At 42.9% G+C, this 27,429-nt stretch overlaps 1 protein-coding gene across 1 annotated transcript in view; it reads left to right on the top strand.

The window, feature by feature from the left end:
- The first annotated feature begins 17,845 nt into the window (after window positions 1-17,845).
- LOC139549549 (transcriptional coactivator YAP1-like) overlaps window positions 17,846-27,429 on the top strand; it is a 139,422-nt gene continuing 129,838 nt past the window's right edge. The window contains exons 1-2 of the mRNA XM_071360159.1: window positions 17,846-18,545; window positions 23,658-23,887. Coding sequence (XP_071216260.1) covers window positions 18,345-18,545; window positions 23,658-23,887 — 431 coding nt within the window. The 5' untranslated portion in view covers window positions 17,846-18,344. The remainder of the gene's footprint in view (window positions 18,546-23,657; window positions 23,888-27,429) is intronic.

Below are 27,429 nucleotides of genomic sequence, written 5' to 3'. Positions count from 1 at the left end.
TCTAGTCCAACAGAAACTGATCTCTCCCTGCACATTGTATTGGATTCTAGTCCAACAGAAACTAAACTCTCCCTGCACATTGTATTGGATTCTAGTCCAACAGAAACTGAACTCTCCCTGCACATTGTATTGGATTCTAGTCCAACAGAAACTGAACTCTCCCTGCACATTGTATTGGATTCTAGTCCAACAGAAACTGAACTCTCCCTGCACATTGTATTGGATTCTAGTCCAACAGAAACTAAACTCTCCCTGCACATTGTATTGGATTCTAGTCCAACAGAAACTGAACTCTCCCTGCACATTGTATTGGATTCTAGTCCAACAGAAACTGAACTCTCCCTGCACATTGTATTGGATTCTAGTCCAACAGAAACTGAACTCTCCCTGCACATTGTATTGGATTCTAGTCCAACAGAAACTGAACTCTCCCTGCACATTGTATTGTATTCTAGTCCAACAGAAACTGAACTCTCCCTGCACATTGTATTGGATTCTAGTCCAACAGAAACTAAACTCTCCCTGCACATTGTATTGGATTCTAGTCCAACAGAAACTAAACTCTCCCTGCACATTGTATTGGATTCTAGTCCAACAGAAACTAAACTCTCCCTGCACATTGTATTGGATTCTAGTCCAACAGAAACTAAACTCTCCCTGCACATTGTATTGTATTCTAGTCCAACAGAAACTGAGCTCTCCCTGCACATTGTATTGTATTCTAGTCCAACAGAAACTGAACTCTCCCTGCACATTGTATTGGATTCTAGTCCAACAGAAACTGAACTCTCCCTGCACATTGTATTGGATTCTAGTCCAACAGAAACTGAACTCTCCCTGCACATTGTATTGTATTCTAGTCCAACAGAAACTGAACTCTCCCTGCACATTGTATTGTATTCTAGTCCAACAGAAACTAAACTCTCCCTGCACATTGTATTGGATTCTAGTCCAACAGAAACTGAACTCTCCCTGCACATTGTATTGTATTCTAGTCCAACAGAAACTGAACTCTCCCTGCACATTGTATTGGATTCTAGTCCAACAGAAACTGAACTCTCCCTGCACATTGTATTGTATTCTAGTCCAACAGAAACTAAACTCTCCCTGCACATTGTATTGTATTCTAGTCCAACAGAAACTGAACTCTCCCTGCACATTGTATTGGATTCTAGTCCAACAGAAACTGAACTCTCCCTGCACATTGTATTGGATTCTAGTCCAACAGAAACTGAACTCTCCCTGCACATTGTATTGGATTCTAGTCCAACAGAAACTAAACTCTCCCTGCACATTGTATTGGATTCTAGTCCAACAGAAACTAAACTCTCCCTGCACATTGTATTGGATTCTAGTCCAACAGAAACTGAACTCTCCCTGCACATTGTATTGGATTCTAGTCCAACAGAAACTGAACTCTCCCTGCACATTGTATTGGATTCTAGTCCAACAGAAACTAAACTCTCCCTGCACATTGTATTGTATTCTAGTCCAACAGAAACTGAGCTCTCCCTGCACATTGTATTGTATTCTAGTCCAACAGAAACTGAGCTCTCCCTTCACATTGTATTGTATTCTAGTCCAACAGAAACTGAGCTCTCCCTGCACATTGTATTGGATTCTAGTCCAACAGAAACTAAACTCTCCCTGCACATTGTATTGGATTCTAGTCCAACAGAAACTGAACTCTCCCTGCACATTGTATTGGATTCTAGTCCAACAGAAACTGAACTCTCCCTGCACATTGTATTGGATTCTAGTCCAACAGAAACTAAACTCTCCCTGCACATTGTATTGGATTCTAGTCACACAGAAACTGAACTCTCCCTGCACATTGTATTGGATTCTAGTCACACAGAAACTAAACTCTCCCTGCACATTGTATTGGATTCTAGTCCAACAGAAACTGAACTCTCCCTGCACATTGTATTGGATTCTAGTCCAACAGAAACTGAACTCTCCCTGCACATTGTATTGGATTCTAGTCCAACAGAAACTGAACTCTCCCTGCACATTGTATTGGATTCTAGTCCAACAGAAACTAAACTCTCCCTGCACATTGTATTGGATTCTAGTCCAACAGAAACTGAACTCTCCCTGCACATTGTATTGTATTCTAGTCCAACAGAAACTGAGCTCTCCCTTCACATTGTATTGTATTCTAGTCCAACAGAAACTGAGCTCTCCCTGCACATTGTATTGGATTCTAGTCCAACAGAAACTAAACTCTCCCTGCACATTGTATTGGATTCTAGTCCAACAGAAACTGAACTCTCCCTGCACATTGTATTGGATTCTAGTCCAACAGAAACTGAACTCTCCCTGCACATTGTATTGGATTCTAGTCCAACAGAAACTAAACTCTCCCTGCACATTGTATTGGATTCTAGTCACACAGAAACTGAACTCTCCCTGCACATTGTATTGTATTCTAGTCCAACAGAAACTGAACTCTCCCTGCACATTGTATTGGATTCTAGTCCAACAGAAACTAAACTCTCCCTGCACATTGTATTGGATTCTAGTCCAACAGAAACTAAACTCTCCCTGCACATTGTATTGGATTCTAGTCCAACAGAAACTAAACTCTCCCTGCACATTGTATTGGATTCTAGTCCAACAGAAACTAAACTCTCCCTGCACATTGTATTGTATTCTAGTCCAACAGAAACTGAGCTCTCCCTGCACATTGTATTGGATTCTAGTCCAACAGAAACTAAACTCTCCCTGCACATTGTATTGGATTCTAGTCCAACAGAAACTAAACTCTCCCTGCACATTGTATTGGATTCTAGTCCAACAGAAACTGAACTCTCCCTGCACATTGTATTGTATTCTAGTCCAACAGAAACTGAACTCTCCCTGCACATTGTATTGTATTCTAGTCCAACAGAAACTAAACTCTCCCTGCACATTGTATTGGATTCTAGTCCAACAGAAACTGAACTCTCCCTGCACATTGTATTGTATTCTAGTCCAACAGAAACTGAACTCTCCCTGCACATTGTATTGGATTCTAGTCCAACAGAAACTGAACTCTCCCTGCACATTGTATTGTATTCTAGTCCAACAGAAACTGAACTCTCCCTGCACATTGTATTGGATTCTAGTCCAACAGAAACTAAACTCTCCCTGCACATTGTATTGGATTCTAGTCCAACAGAAACTGAACTCTCCCTGCACATTGTATTGGATTCTAGTCCAACAGAAACTGAACTCTCCCTGCACATTGTATTGGATTCTAGTCCAACAGAAACTAAACTCTCCCTGCACATTGTATTGGATTCTAGTCCAACAGAAACTGAACTCTCCCTGCACATTGTATTAGATTCTAGTCCAACAGAAACTGAACTCTCCCTGCACATTGTATTGGATTCTAGTCCAACAGAAACTGAACTCTCCCTGCACATTGTATTGGATTCTAGTCCAACAGAAACTAAACTCTCCCTGCACATTGTATTGGATTCTAGTCCAACAGAAACTAAACTCTCCCTGCACATTGTATTGGATTCTAGTCCAACAGAAACTGAACTCTCCCTGCACATTGTATTGGATTCTAGTCCAACAGAAACTGAACTCTGCCTGCACATTGTATTGGATTCTAGTCCAACAGAAACTAAACTCTCCCTGCACATTGTATTGTATTCTAGTCCAACAGAAACTGAGCTCTCCCTGCACATTGTATTGTATTCTAGTCCAACAGAAACTGAGCTCTCCCTTCACATTGTATTGTATTCTAGTCCAACAGAAACTGAGCTCTCCCTGCACATTGTATTGGATTCTAGTCCAACAGAAACTAAACTCTCCCTGCACATTGTATTGGATTCTAGTCCAACAGAAACTGAACTCTCCCTGCACATTGTATTGGATTCTAGTCCAACAGAAACTGAACTCTCCCTGCACATTGTATTGGATTCTAGTCCAACAGAAACTAAACTCTCCCTGCACATTGTATTGGATTCTAGTCACACAGAAACTGAACTCTCCCTGCACATTGTATTGGATTCTAGTCAAACAGAAACTAAACTCTCCCTGCACATTGTATTGGATTCTAGTCCAACAGAAACTGAACTCTCCCTGCACATTGTATTGGATTCTAGTCCAACAGAAACTGAACTCTCCCTGCACATTGTATTGGATTCTAGTCCAACAGAAACTGAACTCTCCCTGCACATTGTATTGGATTCTAGTCCAACAGAAACTAAACTCTCCCTGCACATTGTATTGGATTCTAGTCCAACAGAAACTAAACTCTCCCTGCAAATTGTATTGGATTCTAGTCCAACAGAAACTGATCTCTCCCTGCACATTGTATTGGATTCTAGTCCAACAGAAACTAAACTCTCCCTGCACATTGTATTGGATTCTAGTCCAACAGAAACTGAACTCTCCCTGCACATTGTATTGGATTCTAGTCCAACAGAAACTGAACTCTCCCTGCACATTGTATTGGATTCTAGTCCAACAGAAACTGAACTCTCCCTGCACATTGTATTGTATTCTAGTCCAACAGAAACTAAACTCTCCCTGCACATTGTATTGGATTCTAGTCCAACAGAAACTGAACTCTCCCTGCACATTGTATTGGATTCTAGTCCAACAGAAACTGAACTCTCCCTGCACATTGTATTGGATTCTAGTCCAACAGAAACTGAACTCTCCCTGCACATTGTATTGTATTCTAGTCCAACAGAAACTGAACTCTCCCTGCACATTGTATTGGATTCTAGTCCAACAGAAACTAAACTCTCCCTGCACATTGTATTGGATTCTAGTCCAACAGAAACTAAACTCTCCCTGCACATTGTATTGGATTCTAGTCCAACAGAAACTAAACTCTCCCTGCACATTGTATTGGATTCTAGTCCAACAGAAACTAAACTCTCCCTGCACATTGTATTGTATTCTAGTCCAACAGAAACTGAGCTCTCCCTGCACATTGTATTGTATTCTAGTCCAACAGAAACTGAACTCTCCCTGCACATTGTATTGGATTCTAGTCCAACAGAAACTGAACTCTCCCTGCACATTGTATTGGATTCTAGTCCAACAGAAACTGAACTCTCCCTGCACATTGTATTGTATTCTAGTCCAACAGAAACTGAACTCTCCCTGCACATTGTATTGTATTCTAGTCCAACAGAAACTAAACTCTCCCTGCACATTGTATTGGATTCTAGTCCAACAGAAACTGAACTCTCCCTGCACATTGTATTGTATTCTAGTCCAACAGAAACTGAACTCTCCCTGCACATTGTATTGGATTCTAGTCCAACAGAAACTGAACTCTCCCTGCACATTGTATTGTATTCTAGTCCAACAGAAACTAAACTCTCCCTGCACATTGTATTGTATTCTAGTCCAACAGAAACTGAACTCTCCCTGCACATTGTATTGGATTCTAGTGCAACAGAAACTGAACTCTCCCTGCACATTGTATTGGATTCTAGTCCAACAGAAACTGAACTCTCCCTGCACATTGTATTGGATTCTAGTCCAACAGAAACTAAACTCTCCCTGCACATTGTATTGGATTCTAGTCCAACAGAAACTAAACTCTCCCTGCACATTGTATTGGATTCTAGTCCAACAGAAACTGAACTCTCCCTGCACATTGTATTGGATTCTAGTCCAACAGAAACTGAACTCTCCCTGCACATTGTATTGGATTCTAGTCCAACAGAAACTAAACTCTCCCTGCACATTGTATTGTATTCTAGTCCAACAGAAACTGAGCTCTCCCTGCACATTGTATTGTATTCTAGTCCAACAGAAACTGAGCTCTCCCTTCACATTGTATTGTATTCTAGTCCAACAGAAACTGAGCTCTCCCTGCACATTGTATTGGATTCTAGTCCAACAGAAACTAAACTCTCCCTGCACATTGTATTGGATTCTAGTCCAACAGAAACTGAACTCTCCCTGCACATTGTATTGGATTCTAGTCCAACAGAAACTGAACTCTCCCTGCACATTGTATTGGATTCTAGTCCAACAGAAACTAAACTCTCCCTGCACATTGTATTGGATTCTAGTCACACAGAAACTGAACTCTCCCTGCACATTGTATTGGATTCTAGTCACACAGAAACTAAACTCTCCCTGCACATTGTATTGGATTCTAGTCCAACAGAAACTGAACTCTCCCTGCACATTGTATTGGATTCTAGTCCAACAGAAACTGAACTCTCCCTGCACATTGTATTGGATTCTAGTCCAACAGAAACTGAACTCTCCCTGCACATTGTATTGGATTCTAGTCCAACAGAAACTAAACTCTCCCTGCACATTGTATTGGATTCTAGTCCAACAGAAACTGAACTCTCCCTGCACATTGTATTGGATTCTAGTCCAACAGAAACTGAACTCTCCCTGCACATTGTATTGGATTCTAGTCCAACAGAAACTAAACTCTCCCTGCACATTGTATTGGATTCTAGTCCAACAGAAACTGAGCTCTCCCTGCACATTGTATTGTATTCTAGTCCAACAGAAACTGAGCTCTCCCTTCACATTGTATTGTATTCTAGTCCAACAGAAACTGAGCTCTCCCTGCACATTGTATTGGATTCTAGTCCAACAGAAACTAAACTCTCCCTGCACATTGTATTGGATTCTAGTCCAACAGAAACTGAACTCTCCCTGCACATTGTATTGGATTCTAGTCCAACAGAAACTGAACTCTCCCTGCACATTGTATTGGATTCTAGTCCAACAGAAACTAAACTCTCCCTGCACATTGTATTGGATTCTAGTCACACAGAAACTGAACTCTCCCTGCACATTGTATTGGATTCTAGTCACACAGAAACTAAACTCTCCCTGCACATTGTATTGGATTCTAGTCCAACAGAAACTGAACTCTCCCTGCACATTGTATTGGATTCTAGTCCAACAGAAACTGAACTCTCCCTGCACATTGTATTGGATTCTAGTCCAACAGAAACTGAACTCTCCCTGCACATTGTATTGGATTCTAGTCCAACAGAAACTAAACTCTCCCTGCACATTGTATTGGATTCTAGTCCAACAGAAACTAAACTCTCCCTGCAAATTGTATTGGATTCTAGTCCAACAGAAACTGATCTCTCCCTGCACATTGTATTGGATTCTAGTCCAACAGAAACTGAACTCTCCCTGCACATTGTATTGGATTCTAGTCCAACAGAAACTGAACTCTCCCTGCACATTGTATTGGATTCTAGTCCAACAGAAACTGAACTCTCCCTGCAAATTGTATTGGATTCTAGTCCAACAGAAACTGAACTCTCCCTGCACATTGTATTGGATTCAAGTCCAACAGAAACTAAACTCTCCCTGCACATTGTATTGGATTCTAGTCCAACAGAAACTGAACTCTCCCTGCACATTGTATTGGATTCTAGTCCAACAGAAACTGAACTCTCCCTGCACATTGTATTGGATTCTAGTCCAACAGAAACTGAACTCTCCCTGCACATTGTATTGGATTCTAGTCCAACAGAAACTGAACTCTCCCTGCAAATTGTATTGGATTCTAGTCCAACAGAAACTGAACTCTCCCTGCACATTGTATTGTATTCTAGTCCAACAGAAACTGAACTCTCCCTGCACATTGTATTGTATTCTAGTCCAACAGAAACTAAACTCTCCCTGCACATTGTATTGGATTCTAGTCCAACAGAAACTGAACTCTCCCTGCACATTGTATTGGATTCTAGTCCAACAGAAACTAAACTCTCCCTTCACATTGTATTGTATTCTAGTCCAACAGAAACTAAACTCTCCCTGCACATTGTATTGTATTCTAGTCCAACAGAAACTAAACTCTCCCTTCACATTGTATTGGATTCTAGTCCAACAGAAACTGAACTCTCCCTGCACATTGTATTGGATTCTAGTCCAACAGAAACTGAACTCTCCCTGCACATTGTATTGGATTCAAGTCCAACAGAAACTAAACTCTCCCTGCACATTGTATTGGATTCTAGTCCAACAGAAACTGAACTCTCCCTGCACATTGTATTGGATTCTAGTCCAACAGAAACTGAACTCTCCCTGCACATTGTATTGGATTCTAGTCCAACAGAAACTGAACTCTCCCTGCACATTGTATTGGATTCTAGTCCAACAGAAACTGAACTCTCCCTGCACATTGTATTGTATTCTAGTCCAACAGAAACTGAACTCTCCCTGCACATTGTATTGTATTCTAGTCCAACAGAAACTAAACTCTCCCTGCACATTGTATTGGATTCTAGTCCAACAGAAACTGAACTCTCCCTGCACATTGTATTGGATTCTAGTCCAACAGAAACTAAACTCTCCCTTCACATTGTATTGTATTCTAGTCCAACAGAAACTAAACTCTCCCTGCACATTGTATTGTATTCTAGTCCAACAGAAACTAAACTCTCCCTTCACATTGTATTGGATTCTAGTCCAACAGAAACTGAGCTCTCCCTGCACATTGTATTGGATTCTAGTCCAACAGAAACTAAACTCTCCCTGCACATTGTATTGGATTCTAGTCCAACAGAAACTGAACTCTCCCTGCACATTGTATTGGATTCTAGTCACACAGAAACTAAACTCTCCCTTCACATTGTATTGGATTCTAGTCCAACAGAAACTAAACTCTCCCTGCACATTGTATTGTATTCTAGTCCAACAGAAACTGAACTCTCCCTGCACATTGTATTGTATTCTAGTCCAACAGAAACTGAACTCTCCCTGCACATTGTATTGGATTCTAGTCCAACAGAAACTGAACTCTCCCTGCACATTGTATTAGATTCTAGTCCATAAACTGAACTCTCCCTGCACATTGTATTGTATTCTAGTCCAACAGAAACTGAACTCTCCCTGCACATTGTATTGGATTCTAGTCCAACAGAAACTAAACTCTCCCTGCACATTGTATTGGATTCTAGTCCAACAGAAACTAAACTCTCCCTGCACATTGTATTAGATTCTAGTCCATAAACTGAACTCTCCCTGCACATTGTATTGGATTCTAGTCCAACAGAAACTAAACTCTCCCTGCACATTGTATTGGATTCTAGTCCAACAGAAACTAAACTCTCCCTGCACATTGTATTGGATTCTAGTCCAACAGAAACTGAACTCTCCCTGCACACTGTATTGTATTCTAGTCCAACAGAAACTAAACTCTCCCTGCACATTGTATTGGATTCTAGTCCAACAGAAACTGAACTCTCCCTGCACATTGTATTGTATTCTAGTCCAACAGAAACTGAACTCTCCCTGCACATTGTATTGTATTCTAGTCCAACAGAAACTAAACTCTCCCTGCACATTGTATTGGATTCTAGTCCAACAGAAACTAAACTCTCCCTGCACATTGTATTGTATTCTAGTCCAACAGAAACTGAACTCTCCCTGCACATTGTATTGGATTCTAGTCCAACAGAAACTAAACTCTCCCTGCACATTGTATTGTATTCTAGTCCAACAGAAACTGAACTCTCCCTGCACATTGTATTGGATTCTAGTCCAACAGAAACTAAACTCTCCCTGCACATTGTATTGGATTCTAGTCCAACAGAAACTAAACTCTCCCTGCACATTGTATTGTATTCTAGTCCAACAGAAACTGAACTCTCCCTGCACATTGTATTGGATTCTAGTCCAACAGAAACTAAACTCTCCCTGCACATTGTATTGTATTCTAGTCCAACAGAAACTGAACTCTCCCTGCACATTGTATTGGATTCTAGTCCAACAGAAACTGAACTCTCCCTGCACATTGTATTGTATTCTAGTCCAACAGAAACTAAACTCTCCCTGCACATTGTATTGGATTCTAGTCCAACAGAAACTGATCTCTCCCTGCACATTGTATTGGATTCTAGTCCAACAGAAACTGAACTCTCCCTGCACATTGATTTGGATTCTAGTCCAACAGAAACCCTTTGACAGAGCTTTACTCTCTTTGTGTGGCTGCCAGTTTGCAAATTTGTTTGAGATTCTTTGGGGATATTATTTTCTCTTTGGAAAGCTTCTTCTTAAGTTGCATCAATACGCTGTGTTTTCATTCCCACCGTACCATTCACCACCACTTACGGGATTACTATGTCATGGTGGAAATGTTCTTTTTGGGTCACCTCATGTTTTTATATTGGTGGACAATTTCGAGAAGATCTTGAGGTTTTTTATAACAGAATGTATACCAGGCAGGATAAACGAGTGGAAATGAAATTCCTTGAACCTTTTCCCTGCCTTTCCTCTTCTGTTGCCTTATTGGGGGCTGCGTAATCAACTTAGGTGACCCTAGAACCATCCTGCCTCTCAATGGTTAATTGTGTACTTTGCCTCAAGCCCGTGCCAACCTACAGTACCAGTCGAAAGTTTGGACACACCTACTCATTCAAGGATTTTTCTTTATTTTTACTATTTTCTACATTGTAGAATAATAGTGAAGACACCACAACTATGAAATAACACATATGGAATCATGTAGAAACCAAAAAATGTGTTTTAGATTCTTCAAAGTAGCCACACTTTGTCTTGATGACAGCTTTGCACACTCTTGGTATTCTCTCAACCAGCTTAATCTGGAAACCTTTCACAACAGTCTTGAAGGAGTTCCCACATATGCTGAGCACTTGTTGGCTGCTTTTCCTTCACTCTGCGGTCCAACTCATCCCAAACCATCTCAATTGGGTTTAGGGCGGGTGATTGTGGAGGCCAGGTCATCTGATGCACCACTCCATCACTCTACTTCTTGGTCAAATAGCCCTTACACAGCCTGGATGTGTGTTGGGTCATTTTCCTGTTGAAAAACAAATGATAGTCCCACTAAGCGCAAAACAGATTGGATGGCGTATCGCTGGAGAATGCTGTGGTAGCCATGCTGGTTAAGTGTGCCTTGAATTCTAAATCACAGACAGTATCAACAGCAAAACACCCCCACACCATCACACCTCCTCCTCCGTGCTTCATGGTGGGAACCACACATCCGTTCACTTCTCACAAAGATACAGCGGTTGGAACCAAAAATCTCAAATTTGGACTCATCAGACCAAAGGACAGTTTTCCACTGGTCTAATATCCATTGCTCGTGTTTCTTGGCCCAAGCAAGTCTCTTCTTTGTATTGGTGTCCTTTAGTAGTGGTTTCTTTGCAGCAATTCGACCATGAAGGCCTGATTCACGCAGTCTCCTCTGAATAGTTGATGTTGAGATGTGTCTGTTACTTTAACTCTTTAAAGCATTTATTTGGGCTGCAATTTCTGAGGCTGGTAACTCTTATGAACTTATCCTCTGCAGCAGAGGTAACTCTGGGTCTTCCTTTCCTGTGGCGGTCCTCATGAGAGCCAGTTTCATCATAGCGCTTGATGGTTTTTGAGACTTCACTTGAAGAAACTTTAAAAGTTCTTGACATTTTTTGGATTGACTGTCTTAAAGTAATGATGGACTGTCGTTTCTCTTTGCTTATTTGAGCTGTTCTTGCCATAATATGGACTTGGTCTTTAACCAAATAGGGCCATCTTCTGTATACCACCCCTACTTTGTCACAACACAACTGATTGGCTCAAACGCATTAAGAAGGAAAGAAATTCCACCAATTAACTTGTAACAAGGCACACCTGTTAATTGAAATGATTTCCAGGTGACTACCTCATGAAGCTTGTTGAAAGAATGCCAAGTGTGTGCAAAGCTGTCATCAAGCCAGAGGCTGGCTACTTCAAAGAATGTCAAATATAAAATATATTTTGATTTGTTTTACACTTTTTTGGTTACTAAATTATTCCGTATGTGTTATTTCATAGTCTTGATGTCTTCACTATTATTCTATATGTAGAAAATAGTTTAAAAAAAGTAATAATGATGATAATTACTGCTCCCTAACACAGATGTTGGGGTTATTAAATTATCAATAACATAGATGGTAGAGGAAGGGAAGGCTGTACCTGAGACTAGGATGGTAGAGGAAGGGAAGTCTGTACCTGAGACTAGGATGGTAGAGGAAGGGAAGTCTGTACCTGAGACTAGGAAGGTAGAGGAAGGGAAGGCTGTACCTGAGACTAGGATGGTAGAGGAAGGGAAGTCTGTACCTGAGACTAGGATGGTAGAGGAAGGGAAGTCTGTACCTGAGACTAGGATGGTAGAGGAAGGGAAGTCTGTACCTGAGACTAGGATGGTAGAGGAAGGGAAGTATGTACCTGAGACTAGGATGGTAGAGGAAGGGAAGTCTGTACCTGAGACTAGGATGGTAGAGGAAGGGAAGTCTGTACCTGAGACTAAGATGGTAGAGGAAGGGAAGTCTGTACCTGAGACTAGGATGTTAGAGGAAGGGAAGTCTGTACCTGAGACTAGGATGGTAGAGGAAGGGAAGTCTGTACCTGAGACTAGGATCATAGAGGAAGGGAAGTCTGTACCTGAGACTAGGATGGTAGAGGAAGGGAAGGCTGTACCTGAGACTAGGATCATAGAGGAAGGGAAGTCTGTACCTGAGACTAGGATGGTAGAGGAAGGGAAGTCTGTACATGAGACTAGGCAAACAAATATATTCTGTCAGTGCCTGCAAAACAATAATACACTTTCATCATCATTCATTCAGCTGGATGTATGGGAAAAGGGCCGAAACAGAGGCTCTATGTCCAGAGACTGGGTCTTGACAAAATAATTTCTCAGTGGAGCAGGGACGCTCATTTGCATAACAATTATGGGAACTACATGGGATTACTTTTTCTAGCAGCATTAGAGAGAGAGAGAGGGAGAGAGATGGAGAGAGAGGGAGAGAGAGGGAGAGAGAGGGAGAGAGAGGGAGAGAGAGGGAGAGAGAGAGGGAGAGAGAGAGAATAAGCTATGCAATGTTTAAAAATAGCATAGCCTACATTTGCAACAGTGCAATCTAATTTTAGAGAGAGAGAGAGAGTGAGAAAACAAGAGAGAGAGAGAGCAGAGAGAGAGAGCAGAGAGAAAGAGACAGAGCTCATCACAACAGAGCTCTGACCAATACTCCAGGGTCGGGCAGAACACTGTCCTTCAGAGAAGTACACCACATGATGCAGTCCACACCATGTATCATTCAGATCATCAGCCTACATATGCTGAGGTAACCTCTGGCAAAAGACACCTAGAACTATCAGAGATTGGGCATGTGCACCAACTACTGCATCTAATATGCAGACTACTGGGCTAGACAGACCCTTTCATTCACTCACTCTCTCACAGACACACAATAGACACATATGTACAAAGGGTTGCAGATTGTATTGTACTTATTTTTAGTTCAATCTTATTCCCTTCTTACTGATTTGTTGACAACTATTCTTTATTTTGTTGGTATTATCACTCCTCTTTCACCCCAGCTGCCAAACTAACCCTGATTCAGATGACCATTCTACACATGCTAGATTACAGAGACATCATTTATAGATCGGCCGGTAAGGGTGCTCTCGAGCGGCTAGATGTTCTTTACCATTCGGACATCAGATTTGCCACCAATGCTCCTTATAGGACACATCACTGCACTCTATACTCCTCTGTAAACTGATCATCTCTGTATACCCGTCGCAAGACCCACTGGTTGATGCTTATTTATAAAACCCTCTTAGGACTCACTCCCCCCTATCTGAGATATCTACTGCAGCCCTCATCCTCCACATACAACACCCATTCTGCCAGTCACATTCTGTTAAAGGTCCCCAAAGCACACACATCCCTGGGTCGCTCCTCTTTTCAGTTCGCTGCAGCTAGCGACTGGAACGAGCTGCAACAAACACTCAAACTGGACAGTTTTATATCAATCTCTTCATTCAAAGACTCAATCATGGACACTCTTACTGACAGTTGTGGCTGCTTTGCGTGATGTATTGTTGTCTCTACCTTCTTGCCCTTTGTACTGTTATCTGTGCCCAATAATGTTTGTACCATGTTTTGTGCTGCTACCATGTTGTGTTGCTACCATGTTGTGTTGCTACCATGTTTTTGTCATGTTGTGTTGCTACCATGCTGTGTTGTCATGTGTTGCTGCCTTGCTATGTTGTTGTCTTAGGTCTCTCTTTATGTAGTGTCTAGAAGGCCAGCATCACGGAGTCGCCTCTTCACTGTTGATGTTGAGACTCGTGTTTTGCGGGTACTATTTAATGAAGCTGCCAGTTGAGGACTTGTGAGGCGTCTGTTTCTCAAACTAGACACTCTCATGTACTTGTCCTCTTGCTCAGTTGTGCACCGGGGCCTCCCACACATCTTTCTATTCTGGTTAGAGACAGTTTGCGCTGTTCTGTAAAGGGAGATAGGTTTGGGTCATGCTGATTATTTGGTTCTTCTATCACCAACCAAAGAAGGTCTTCAACAGAACCTTAATATTCTAGGGCAATATTGCCATAATTGGGCCATGGCAGTAAGAAAAATAAATAAACTTAGGATTTTCCTGAAAAAACCCAGATGTCAGAAACTCAAATATAAATTCACCCTGAACAACACCATAATTGAACACAGTAAAATGACTCATATCTTGTTCTGACCCTATCTGCATTGGGAAAATTTAATATGTTAGTGAATGCATTCAAAGAAAAAGTCTGCAGAGCATTGTATGAAATAAAAAATTACATTTTTCGAAATCAACATCCCAATTAGGATTTGGACCCAAATATTTTAAAGCGTAATCCTACCAATAGCTCTTTACGGAAATGAGGTTTGGGGGCCACTCAATAAACTGGATGTTAAAATGTGGGACAAACATCCAATTGAAGCCCTACATGCAGAATTGGGCTGCTTTCCCTAACCCTAACCCCTAACCCTAACCCCTAACCTTAACCCTAACCCTAACCCATGTAGTGCAGAATTGGGCTGCTTTCCCTAACCCTTCCCTAACCCTAACCCCTAACCCTAACCCTAACCCTAACCCTAACCCTAACCCCTAACCCTAACCCTAACCCTAACCCCTAACCCTAACCCCTAACCCTAACCCTAACCCCTAACCCCTAACCCCTAACCCTTTCCAGTGGTAATGAAAATACAGAAAAGATAATTATAATTTAAAGCACTTCAAACCCAAGAGCTGAGCCCAGAAACGAGCACTCTCAGTCAGCTGGTGTTGGACCTAACCAACCAAACTGACACCAGCACTGCTTCGGTAAAAAATAATTAAAATAAACATGAACCAATCAAATGACTCATATTTACAAAATTGGAAAAACTAAACAAAATCCCAAAGCCGACTAAATTGCTATCTGGCCCTAAACAGGGAATATGAATTGGCTGATTATCTCTATATGAAGCAGAGACAGATCCAAGTACAGGCTGAGTGACCACCACTAACCCTAACCCTAACCTTAAAAGGCCTGTGGGGTTGATGGTATCCTAAATAACATCATCCTCAGCTCTGGCATCTTCCCCAATATTTGGAACCAAGGATTGATCAGCCCAATCCACAAAAGTGGAGACGAATTTGACCCAATAACTACCGTGGGATATGCGTCAACAGCAACCTTGGGAAAATCCTCTGCATTATCATTAACAGCAGACTCGTACATTTCCTCAATGAAAACAATGTACTGAGCAAATGTCAAATTAGATTTTTACCAAATTACCGTAAGACAGACCACGTATTCACCCCGCACACAGTAATTGACAAACCAAAACAAAGGCAATCTTCTCATGTTTGTTGATTTCAAATAAGCTTTTGACTCATTTCGGCATGAATGCCGGCTATACAAATTGATGGTAAGTGGTGCTGAGGGAAAAACATACAACATTATTAAATCCATGGACACAAACCACAAGTGTGAGGTTAAAATTGGCAAAACACACACATTTCTTTCCACAGGGCCGTGGGGTGAGACAGGGCCGTGGGGTGAGACAGGGCCGTGGGGTGAGACAGGGCCGTGGGGTGAGACAGGGCCGTGGGGTGAGACAGGGCCGTGGGGTGAGACAGGGCCGTGGGGTGAGACAGGGCCGTGGGGTGAGACAGGGCCGTGGGGTGAGACAGGGCCGTGGGGTGAGACAGGGCCGTGGGGTGAGACAGGGCCGTGGGGTGAGACGATAAAGCTTAAGCTCCACCCTCTTCAACATATATATGAATGAATTGGCGAGGGCACTAGAACACTCTGCAGCACCCGGTCTCACCCTACTAGAATCTGAAGTTAAATGTCTACTGTTTGCTGATGATCTGGTGCTTCTGTCCCCAACCAAGGAGGGCCTACAGCAGCACCTAGATCTTCTGCACAGATTCTGCCAGACCTGGGCCCTGACAGTAAATATCAGTAAGACCAAAATAATGGTGTTCCAAAAAAGGTCCAGTCGCCAGGACCACAAATACAAATTCCATCTAGACACCGTTGCCCTGGAGCACACAAAACACTATACATACCTCGGCCTAAACATCAGCGCCACAGGTAACTTCCACAAAGCTGTGAACGATCTGAGAGACAAGGCAAGAAGGGTCTTCTATGCCATCAAAAGGAACATAAAATTCAACATACCAATTAGGATCTGGCTAAAAATACTTGAGTCAGTTATAGAACCCATTGCCCTTTATGGTTGTGAGTTCTGGGGTCTGCTCACCAATCAAGAATTCACAAAATGGGACAAACATCAAATTGAGACTCTGTATGCAGATTTTTTTACTAAAATATCCTCTGTGTACAACGTAAAACACCAAATAATGCATACAGAGCAGAATTAGGCCGAAACCCGATAATTATTGAAATCCAGAAAAGAGCCATTAAATTCTACAACCACCTAAAAGGAAGCGATTCCCAAACCTTCCATAACAAAGCCATCACCTACAGAGAGATGAACCTGGAGAAGAGTCCCCTAAGCAAGCTGGTCCTGGGGCTCCCTTTCACAAACACAAACAGACCCCACAGAGCCCCAGGACAACAGCACAAATAGACCCAACCAAATCATGAGAAAACAAAAAGATAATTACTTGACACAGTGGAAAGAATTAACAAAAAACAGAGCAAACTAGAATGCTATTTGGCCCTAAACAGAGAGTACACAGTGGCAGAATACCTGACCACTGTGACTGACCCAAACTTAAGGAAAGCTTTGACTATGTACAGACTCAGTGAGCATAGCCTTGCTATTGAGAAAGGCCACCGTAGGCAGACCTGGCTCTCAAGAGAAGACAGACTATGTGCACACTGCCCACAACATGAGGTGGAAACTGAGCTGCACTTCCTAACCTCCTGCCAAATGTATGACCATATTAGAGACACATATTTCCCTCAGATTACACAGATCCAAAAATAATTCAAAAACAAACCCTATTTTGATAAACTCCCATATCTACTGGGTGAAATACCACAGTGTGCCATCACAGCAGCAATATGTGTGACCTGTTGCCACAAGAAAAGGGCAACCAGTGAAGAACAAACACTATTGTAAATACAACCCATTGTATTTTGTGTACTTTAACCATTTGTACATCGTTACAACACTGTATATTTACATAATATGACATTTGTAAATGTCTTTATTCTTTTGGAACTTCTATGAGTGTAATGTTTACTGTTCTTTTTAATTGTTTATTTCACTTTTGTATATTATCTATTTCACTTGCTTTGGCAATGTTAACACATGTTTTCCATGCCAATAAAGCCCCTTGAATTGATATTATTTACTAAGACTATAGTTTATTAATCATTTACTAAGGAAGGCATGACAATACAATGGCATTTCAATTGCTATAACAATAACACAGAGTTTCCCGTCACAAAAACACTGCAGATTAGTCTAAGATCTGTCTAACAGTAGTAAGAATAGTTGATTAAACGTTGCTGTGGAGAAAGTTCTCCCCACTAGAGAAAGGGGATGTGGTCTCTGTCCCAGTGAATGATCCCAAGCCCTGCCCATTCCGAGGTTCAGATCACATGAGTCAGACTCGGATGTCCTGCTCGGAGTGTCGAACCAAGTCAGCTTCAACTTTACAACAGTGAGAAAGAAGGCAATGATTTGCAATGCGCGCTGTCACTCGTGTTTCATGGCAAAATCGGTGAACTCTCGAAAGTTAATCTGTGCAGTTATTTGAGTTTCGCTCGAGATAAGTTTTTAGCTGTTTTCTTTGTGTTTCTTTTTGGAAACAGATACAGTGGGGTAGAAATGCGCGTTGTTATATTAGCTAGTGTGTCTTTCCGAAACAGCAGAAAGAAGAGTTTTCGGAGATTACCATAGTTAGCCTTTAGACATATTGTTGGGAGAAAATACATTCACAATAATTTAACAACTTCATCGAATTTACTTTTGGAAGAATTTACTTTTGGAGGTTCGATGATTTGAGGTTTTCAGTTTCGTTGTAAAGAAAACGTTGCATTGATTTTGGCTCTTTGAATCTTTTATAGACATTTTTTCTCGGGCAAATACTTGTTGTATTGTTTTTGGAATAACCATGGATCCCAGCCAGCACAACCCTCCAGCCGGTCACCAGATAGTCCACGTCCGGGGAGACTCGGAGACGGATCTGGAGGCCCTTTTCAACGCTGTTATGAACCCGAAAAACACAATCGTCCCCCCCTCCGTCCCCATGAGGATGAGAAAGCTACCCGATTCCTTCTTCAAACCGCCAGAGCCAAAGTCCCACTCCAGACAAGTAAGACGAGAGAGACCACCCTGACACACAACCCACCTACTAGGCCCCCGACACTTTACTAGTAGAGGAAAACCCTTTGTGTTGTTTTACTCTCACGCACACATGTTACTAGTCGGGAGTGTCCCAAAACTCCAGACAAAAGCGGGAGGTTTAAAACATATTTAGTAGTCGCCAAAGTTCAGGAGCATGTCTTTAACTAATTCAATTCATTGAGAAGTTATCTTCTGTTTCCTAAATACAGACCAATCAACAACTGAGCACGGTAACCTTTGAGGGAGTTGTTGATTAACGTTTAAAGTGTTATTACTATAGTACTGCGTGCTGTTATGCATGAATTACATTATTATACTTTAAAAAAATAGTTACTTCAAGTTAGTACACAAGTTGTAGTTGCATAAAGTTGTATTTGCATAAAGTTGTATTTGCATATGGGTTATTTTATAATAAATCAGTATTTGTTTGCGTTGCCTAAATAAGCGTATTAATATACAGTACCATGATTAACATACATTATTCGTTTTAAGATTGATTAAAGGTGTAACTTTTGATGTTTGTAAAATTTTAACAAAATGTCTTTTACTCTGATAGCAACAGGTAAGTTTGTGTAGAAGTGGATGCTACCAGCGCGGTTTGTGAAACAATGTAGCATATTTATCTAGTAATACGGTTACGAAATCATATGCTGGTTTTTGACTCACTCAATCCTATTGACAATTTCTTCTTTTTAGTTTGTGATCTTTGGTAAAGAGTTGAGCTAACAGAGCGCATTCAGACTTGTCGGAGTATGGCTGTCGGGACAGTTGTTCTCCCTGATTCGCTGTAGCAGCAGCCCTCTCCTCCTCTGCCTTTATGAGGAGCACCATGACGCTGTAGCAGCCCTCTCCTCCTCTGCCTTTATGAGGTGCACCATGACGCTGTAGCAGCAGCCCTCTCCTCCTCTGCCTTTATGAGGAGCACCATGACGCTGTAGCAGCAGCCCTCTCCTCCTCTGCCTTTATGAGGAGCACCATGACGCTGTAGCAGCCCTCTCCTCCTCTGCCTTTATGAGGAGCACCATGACGCTGTAGCAGCAGCCCTCTCCTCCTCTGCCTTTGAGGAGCACCATGACGCTGTAGCAGCCCCCCTCTCCTCCTCTGCCTTTATGAGGAGCACCATGACGCTGTAGCAGCCCCCCTCTCCTCCTCTGCCTTTATGAGGAGCACCATAACGCTGTAGCAGCAGCCCTCTCCTCCTCTGCCTTTATGAGGAGCACCATGACGCTGTAGCAGCAGCCCTCTCCTCCTCTGCCTTTATGAGGAGCACCATGACGCTGTAGCAGCAGCCCTCTCCTCCTCTGCCTTTGAGGAGCACCATGACGCTGTAGCAGCCCCCCTCTCCTCCTCTGCCTTTATGAGGAGCACCATGACGCTGTAGCAGCAGCCCTCTCCTCCTCTGCCTTTATGAGGAGCATCATGAAACGGCTCCTACTTCTTATTCATGTTTACTCAAGCTCATGACCTAAAATGTTTCTTCTTATTGCATGCAACAACTACCTCTTTATTCAACTCTTTACTCTTTAGAAAACGTGGCTATAATTCATTAAAATAATGACTTTGAAGTGAGTAGTGACCTGCATGTAGTTTAACTATAAATGAAACTACATTTCGCAGTAGCTTGGTGGTAGTTGAACTAAATGTAAATCTAGGCAGTGTTTCCACTAGTTAATAACTGTTTTTTGCCATGGAGTGGTGGAGTTAACTACTGGAACTACAAACATTCCCAAACCAGAAACCGTGGATTGACGGCAGCATTCGCGTGAAACTGAAAGCGCGAACCACTGCTTTTAACCAGGGCAAGGTGACCGGAAGCATGACCGAATACAAACAGTGTAGCTATTCTCTCCGCAAGGCAATCAAACAGGCTAAGTCTCAGTACAGAGACAAAATCGAGTCGAAATTCAACAGCTCAGACACAAGAGGTATGTGGCAGGGTCTACAGTCAATCACGGATTACAAAAAGAAAACCAGCCCCGTCGAGGACCAGGATGTCTTGCTCCCAGACAGGCTAAACAACTTTTTTGCCCGCTTTGAGGACAATACAGTGCCACTGACACGGCCCCCTACCAAAACCTGCGGGCTCTCCTTCACTGCAGCCGAGGTGAGTAAAACATTTAAACGTGTTAACCCTCGCAAGGCTGCAGGCCCAGACGGCATTCCCAGCCGCGTCCTCAGAGCATGCGCAGACCAGCTGGCTGGTGTGTTTACGGACATATTCAATCAATCCTTATCCCAGTCTGCTGTTCCCACATGCTTCAAGAGGGCCACCATTGTTCCTGTTCCCAAGAAAGCTAAGGTAACTGAGCTAAACGACTACCGCCCCGTAGCACTCACTTCCGTCATCATGAAGTGCTTTGAGAGACTAGTCAAGGACCATATCACCTCCACCCTACCGGACACCCTAGACCCACTCCAATTTGCTTACCGACCCAATAGGTCCACAGACGACGCAATCGCAACCACACTGCACACTGCCCTAACCCATCTGGACAAGAGGAATACCCATGTGAGAATGCTGTTCATCGATTACAGCTCAGCATTTAACACCATAGTACCCTCCAAACTCGTCATCAAGCTCGAGACCCTGGGTCTCGACCCCGCCCTGTGCAACTGGGTCCTGGACTTCCTGACGGGCCGCCCCCAGGTGGTGAGGGTAGGTAACAACATCTCCACCCCGCTGATCCTCAACACTGGGGCCCCACAAGGGTGCGTTCTGAGCCCTCTCCTGTACTCCCTGTTCACCCACGACTGCGTGGCCATGCACGCCTCCAACTCAATCATCAAGTTTGCGGATGACACTACAGTGGTAGGCTTGATCACCAACAACGACGAGACGGCCTACAGGGAGGAGGTGAGGGCCCTCGGAGTGTGGTGTCAGGAAAATAACCTCATACTCAACGTCAACAAAACAAAGGAGATGATTGTGGACTTCAGGAAACAGCAGAGGGAGCACCCCCCTATCCACATCGACGGGTCAGTAGTGGAGAAGGTGGAAAGTTTTAAGTTCCTCGGTGTACACATCACGGACAAACTGAACTGGTCCACCCACACAGACAGCGTTGTGAAGAAGGCGCAGCAGCGCCTCTTCAACCTCAGGAGGCTGAAGAAATTCGGCTTGTCACCAAAAGCACTCACAAACTTCTACAGATGCACAATCGAGAGCATCCTGTCGGGCTGTATCACCGCCTGGTACGGCAACTGCTCCGCCCACAACCGTAAGGCTCTCCAGAGGGTAGTGAGGTCTGCAGAACGCATCACCAGGGGCAAACTACCTGCCCTCCAGGACACCTACACCACCCGATGTCACAGGAAGGCCATAAAGATCATCAAGGACAACAACCACCCAAGCCACTGCCTGTTCACCCCGCTATCATCCAGAAGGCGAGGTCAGTACAGGTGCATCAAAGCAGGGACCGAGAGACTGAAAAACAGCTTCTATCTCAAGGCCATCAGACTGTTAAACAGCCACCACTAACATTTAGCGGCCGCTGCCAACATACTGACCCAACTCCAGCCACTTTAAAAATGGGAATTGATGGAAATTATGTAAAAATGTACCACTAGCCACTTTAAGCAATGCCACTTAATACAATGTTTACATACCCTACATTACCCATCTCATATGTATATATACTGTACTCTATATCATCTACTGCATCTTGCCATCTTTATGCAATACATGTACCACTAGCCACTTTAAACTATGCCACTTTATGTTTACATACCCTACAGTACTCATCTCATATGTATATACCGTACTCTATACCATCTACTGCATCTGCCATGCCGTTCTGTACCACCACTCATTCATATATCTTTATGTACATATTCTTTATCCCTTTACACTTGTGTATGTGTGTAAGGTAGTAGTGTGGAATTGTTAGGTTAGATTACTGTTGGTTATTACTGCATTGTCGGAACTAGAAGCACAAGCATTTCGCTACACTCGCATTAACATCTGCTAACCATGTGTATGTGACTAATAAAATTTGATTTGATTTGATTTGATTTGATTTAGAATATAATTAACTATGGGTGAAGCAGGCAGTTCCTTTATTTCCTGTCATCAGACCTGCCTAAATCTCACTTGAAACATGCTTGTTGTGTTTAATAGGCTACATTATACATTCTGTTAAAATATAAGCCCAAATGTTATCTCTTCTTGCAATTTTTTGATCTGATAATTTTTCACAAAGTAGTTTGGATGTAGTGGACTTCTTTTCAAAGTAACTTTAGTGAAGTGAACTTTATTTTCCTTATTGGCTTTAGGGGCGGCAGGTAGCCTTGAGGTTAGAGTATTAGGCCAGCAAACAAAAGGTTGCTGGTTGGAATACCAGAGCCAGCAAGGTGAACAATTTGTCAATGTGCCCTTGAGCAAGACACTTAACTAATTGCTCCAGGGGCGCTGTACAACGGTGACCCTGGCCGTGACCCCACTCTCTGTGGGTTTCTCAGGGGGAGTTGGGATACGCAGGAAACACATTTCCATTACACACTGTGTGTAACAAGACAATATTAAAGTATATTTATAGTAACTTCTTCCAGTGTGAAGTAACTGTATTGAGGAGCTTTCCCAATACTTGTAGTGACGAACATGATTGAACCACTTCTAATGAGTTTTCTCATTAAAAACCTTCCATGGGTAATCTGGTGTGCATTACTGGTCATTTTTCAACGGAAGGGTGACTTAAATCACTTCCCTGACTCCTCTCTACCCCTCTCCTTCTCATCTCCTCCTCTCTCTTCCTCCTCTCTCCTCTCTCCTCCTCTCTCCCCTTCCTCCTCTCTCCTCTCTCCCTTCTCTCCTCCTCCTCTTTCCCCCTCCTCTCCTCCTCCCTCCTCTTCTCCTCTCTTCTCCTCTCTCCCCCTCATGTCATCTCTTCTCCTCTCTCCCCCTCCTCTCTCCTCCATCTCTTCTCTCCTCTCTCCCCTCCTCTCTCTTCTTCTCTGTCCTTCTCCTCCTCTTCTCTCCTCTCTAATCGTCCTCTCTCCCTCTCCTCTCTCCCCCTGCTCTCTCCCTCTCCTCTCTCCCCCTCCTCATCCCCCCTCATCTCCTCTCCTCCCTACCTCCACCCAGGCCAGCACAGACGCAGGTACGGCTGGTGCCCTCGCCCCCCACCACGTGCGTGCCCACTCGTCTCCGGCCTCTCTACAGCTAGGGGCAGTGTCACCCCTGTTGGGCATGGTCCCCGCGGGCGCCCCTCCATCGAACCTCCGACAGTCGTCCTATGAGATCCCAGATGACATGCCCCTGCCCCCGGGTTGGGAGGTGGCTCAGACCCCCTCTGGACAGAGATACTTCCTCAAGTAAGTTTAAAAACAACACTTTAATATCACACTATGTAGGCTGCATCCTGTCGGGCTGTATCACCGCCTGAGCGGCAACTGCACTGCCCACAACCGCAGGGCTCTCCAGAGGGTGGTGCGGTCTGCACAACGCATCACCGGGGGCAAACTACCTGCCCTCCAGGACACCTACATCCCCGATGTCACAGGAAGACCAAAAAGATCATCACGGACAACAACCACCCGAGCCACTGCCTGTTCACCCCGCTATCATCCAGAAGGCGAGGTCAGTACAGGTGCATCAAAGCTGGGACCGAGAGACTGAAAAACAGCTTCTATCTCAAGGCCATCAGATTGTTAAATAGCCGTGGCTACACAGCCACCACCCGGTTACTCAACCCTGCACCTTAGAGGCTGCTGCCCTCTATACATAGATATGGAATCACTGGCCACTTTAATAATGTTACTCCACCCTCCACCTTAGAGGCTGCTGCCCTCTATACATAGACATGGAATCACTGGCCACTTTAATAATGTTACTCCACCCTCCACCTTAGAGGCTGCTGCCCTCTATACATAGACATGGAATCACTGGCCACTTTAATAATGTTACTCCACCCTCCACCTTAGAGGCTGCTGCCCTCTATACATAGACATGGAATCACTGGCCACTTTAATAATGTTACTCCACCCTCCACCTTAGAGGCTGCTGCCCTCTATACATAGACATGGAATCACTGGCCACTTTAATAATGTTACTCCACCCTCCACCTTAGAGGCTGCTGCCCTCTATACATAGACATGGAATCACTGGCCACTTTAATAATGTTACTCCACCCTCCACCTTAGAGGCTGCTGCCCTCTATACATAGACATGGAATCACTGGCCACTTTAATAATGTTACTCCACCCTCCACCTTAGAGGCTGCTGCCCTCTATACATAGACATGGAATCACTGGTCACTTTAATAATGTTTACATTCTGCTTTACTCATCTCATATGTATCTACTGTATTCTATTCTGCTGTATTTAGTCAATGCCACTCCAACATTGCTCATCCTAATACTTAAATATTCCATTCTTATAACTTTATGTGTGTTGTAGTGAATTGTTAGATACTACTGCACTGTTGGAGCTAGGAACACAAGCATTTAGTTAGATACTACTGCACTGTTGGAGCTAGGAACACAAGCATTTAGTTAGATATTACTGCACTGTTGGAGCTAGAAACACAAGCATTTAGTTAGATATTACTGTACTGTTGGAGCTAGGAACACAAGCATTTAGTTAGATACTACTGCACTGTTGGAGCTAGGAACACAAGCATTTAGTTAGATATTACTGCGCTGTTGGAGCTAGGAACACAAGCATTTAGTTAGATACTACTGCACTGTTGGAGCTAGGAACACAAGCATTTAGTTAGATACTACTGCACTGTTGGAGCTAGGAACACAAGCATTTAGTTAGATACTACTGCACTGTTGGAGCTAGGAACACAAGCATTTAGTTAGATACTACTGCACTGTTGGAGCTAGGAACACAAGCATTTAGTTAGATACTACTGCACTGTTGGAGCTAGGAACACAAGCATTTAGTTAGATACTACTGCACTGTTGGAGCTAGGAACACAAGCATTTAGTTAGATACTACTGCACTGTTGGAGCTAGGAACACAAGCACTTAGTTAGATATTACTGCACTGTTGGAGCTTGGAACACAAGCATTTAGTTAGATACTACTGCACTGTTGGAACTAGGAAAACAAGCATTTAGTTAGATATTACTGTACTGTTGGAGCTAGGAACACAAGCATTTAGTTAGATGCTACTGCACTGTTGGAGCTAGGAACACAAGCATTTAGTTAGATATTACTGTACTGTTGGAGCTAGGAACACAAGCATTTAGTTAGATGCTACTGCGCTGTTGGAGCTAGGAACACAAGCATTTAGTTAGATACTACTGCACTGTTGGAGCTAGGAACACAAGCATTTAGTTAGATACTGCTGCACTGTTGGAGCTAGGAACACAAGCATTTAGTTAGATATTACTGTACTGTTGGAGCTAGGAACACAAGCATTTAGTTAGACACTACTGCACTGTTGGAGCTAGGAACACAAGCATTTAGTTAGATATTACTGCACTGTTGGAGATAGGAACACAAGCATTTAGTTAGATGCTACTGCACTGTTGGAGCTAGAAACACAAGCATTTAGTTAGATACTGCTGCACTGTTGGAGCTAGAAACACAAGCATTTAGTTAGATACTACTGCACTGTTGGAGCTAGGAACACAAGCATTTAGTTAGATACTACTGCACTGTTGGATCTAGGAACACAAGCATTTCGCTACACCCGCTAAACACCAGTCTCAACGTCAGCAGTGAAGAGGCGACTCCGGGATGCTGGCCTTCTAGGCAGAGTTGCAAAGAAAAAGCCATATCTCAGACTGGCCAATAAAAATAAAATATTAAGATTGGCAAAAGAACACAGACACTGGACAGGGGAACTCCGCCTAGAAGGCCAGCATCCCAGATTCGCCTCTTCACTGTTGACGTTGAGACTGGTTTTTTGCAGGTACTATTTAATGAAGCTGCCAGTTGAGGACTTGTGAGACGTCTGTTTCTCAAACTAGACACTCTAATGTACTTGTCCTCTTGCTCAGTTGTGCACCGGGGCCTCCCACTCCTCTTTCTATTCTGGTTAGAGCCAGTTTGCGCTGTTCTATAAAGGAAGTAGTACAAAGCATTATACGAGATCTTCAGTTTCTTGGCAATTTCTCACATGGAATAGCCTTCATTTCTGAGAAAAATAATAGACTGAGGAGTTTCAGAAGAAATGTCTTTGTTTCTGGCCATTTTGAGCCTGTAATCGAACCCACAAATGCTGACGCTCCAGATACTCAACTAGTCTAAAGAAGGCCAGTTTTATTGCTTCTTTAATCAGGACAGCAGTTTTCAGCTGTGCTAACATAATTGCAAAAAATAGTTTTCTAATGATCAATTAGCCTTTTAAAGTGATAAACTTGGATTAGCGAACACAACATGCCTTTGGAACACAGGATTGATGGTTGCTGATAATGGGCCTCTGTATGCCTATGGAGATATTCCATTACAAAATCTGCCGTTTCCAGTTACAATAGTCATTTACAACATTAACAATGTCTACACTGTATTTCTGATCAATTTGATGCTTTTATTTCAAAAACAAAGACATTTCTAAGTGACTCCAAACTTTTGAATTTTAGTGTAAATGGGGATGGGAATAACATGTCATTATAATGGGGATGTGAATAACATGTCGTTATAATGGGGATGGGAATAACATGTCATTATAATGGGGATGGGAATAACATGTCATTTTAATGGGGATTAGCATTTTATTTTATTTATTTTATTTCACCTTTATTTAACCAGGTAGGCTAGTTGAGAACAAGTTCTGATTTGCAACTGCGACCTGGCCAAGATAAAGCATAGCAATTCGACACATACAACAACACAGAGTTACACATGGAATAAACAAAACATACAGTCAATAATACAGTAGAAAAAAGAAAACAAAAGTCTAT

This window comes from Salvelinus alpinus, chromosome 22 (genome assembly GCF_045679555.1).
Source record: "Salvelinus alpinus chromosome 22, SLU_Salpinus.1, whole genome shotgun sequence".
Classification (NCBI taxonomy): Eukaryota; Metazoa; Chordata; class Actinopteri; order Salmoniformes; family Salmonidae; genus Salvelinus; species Salvelinus alpinus.
This window is presented reverse-complemented; position numbering and strand designations above follow the sequence as displayed.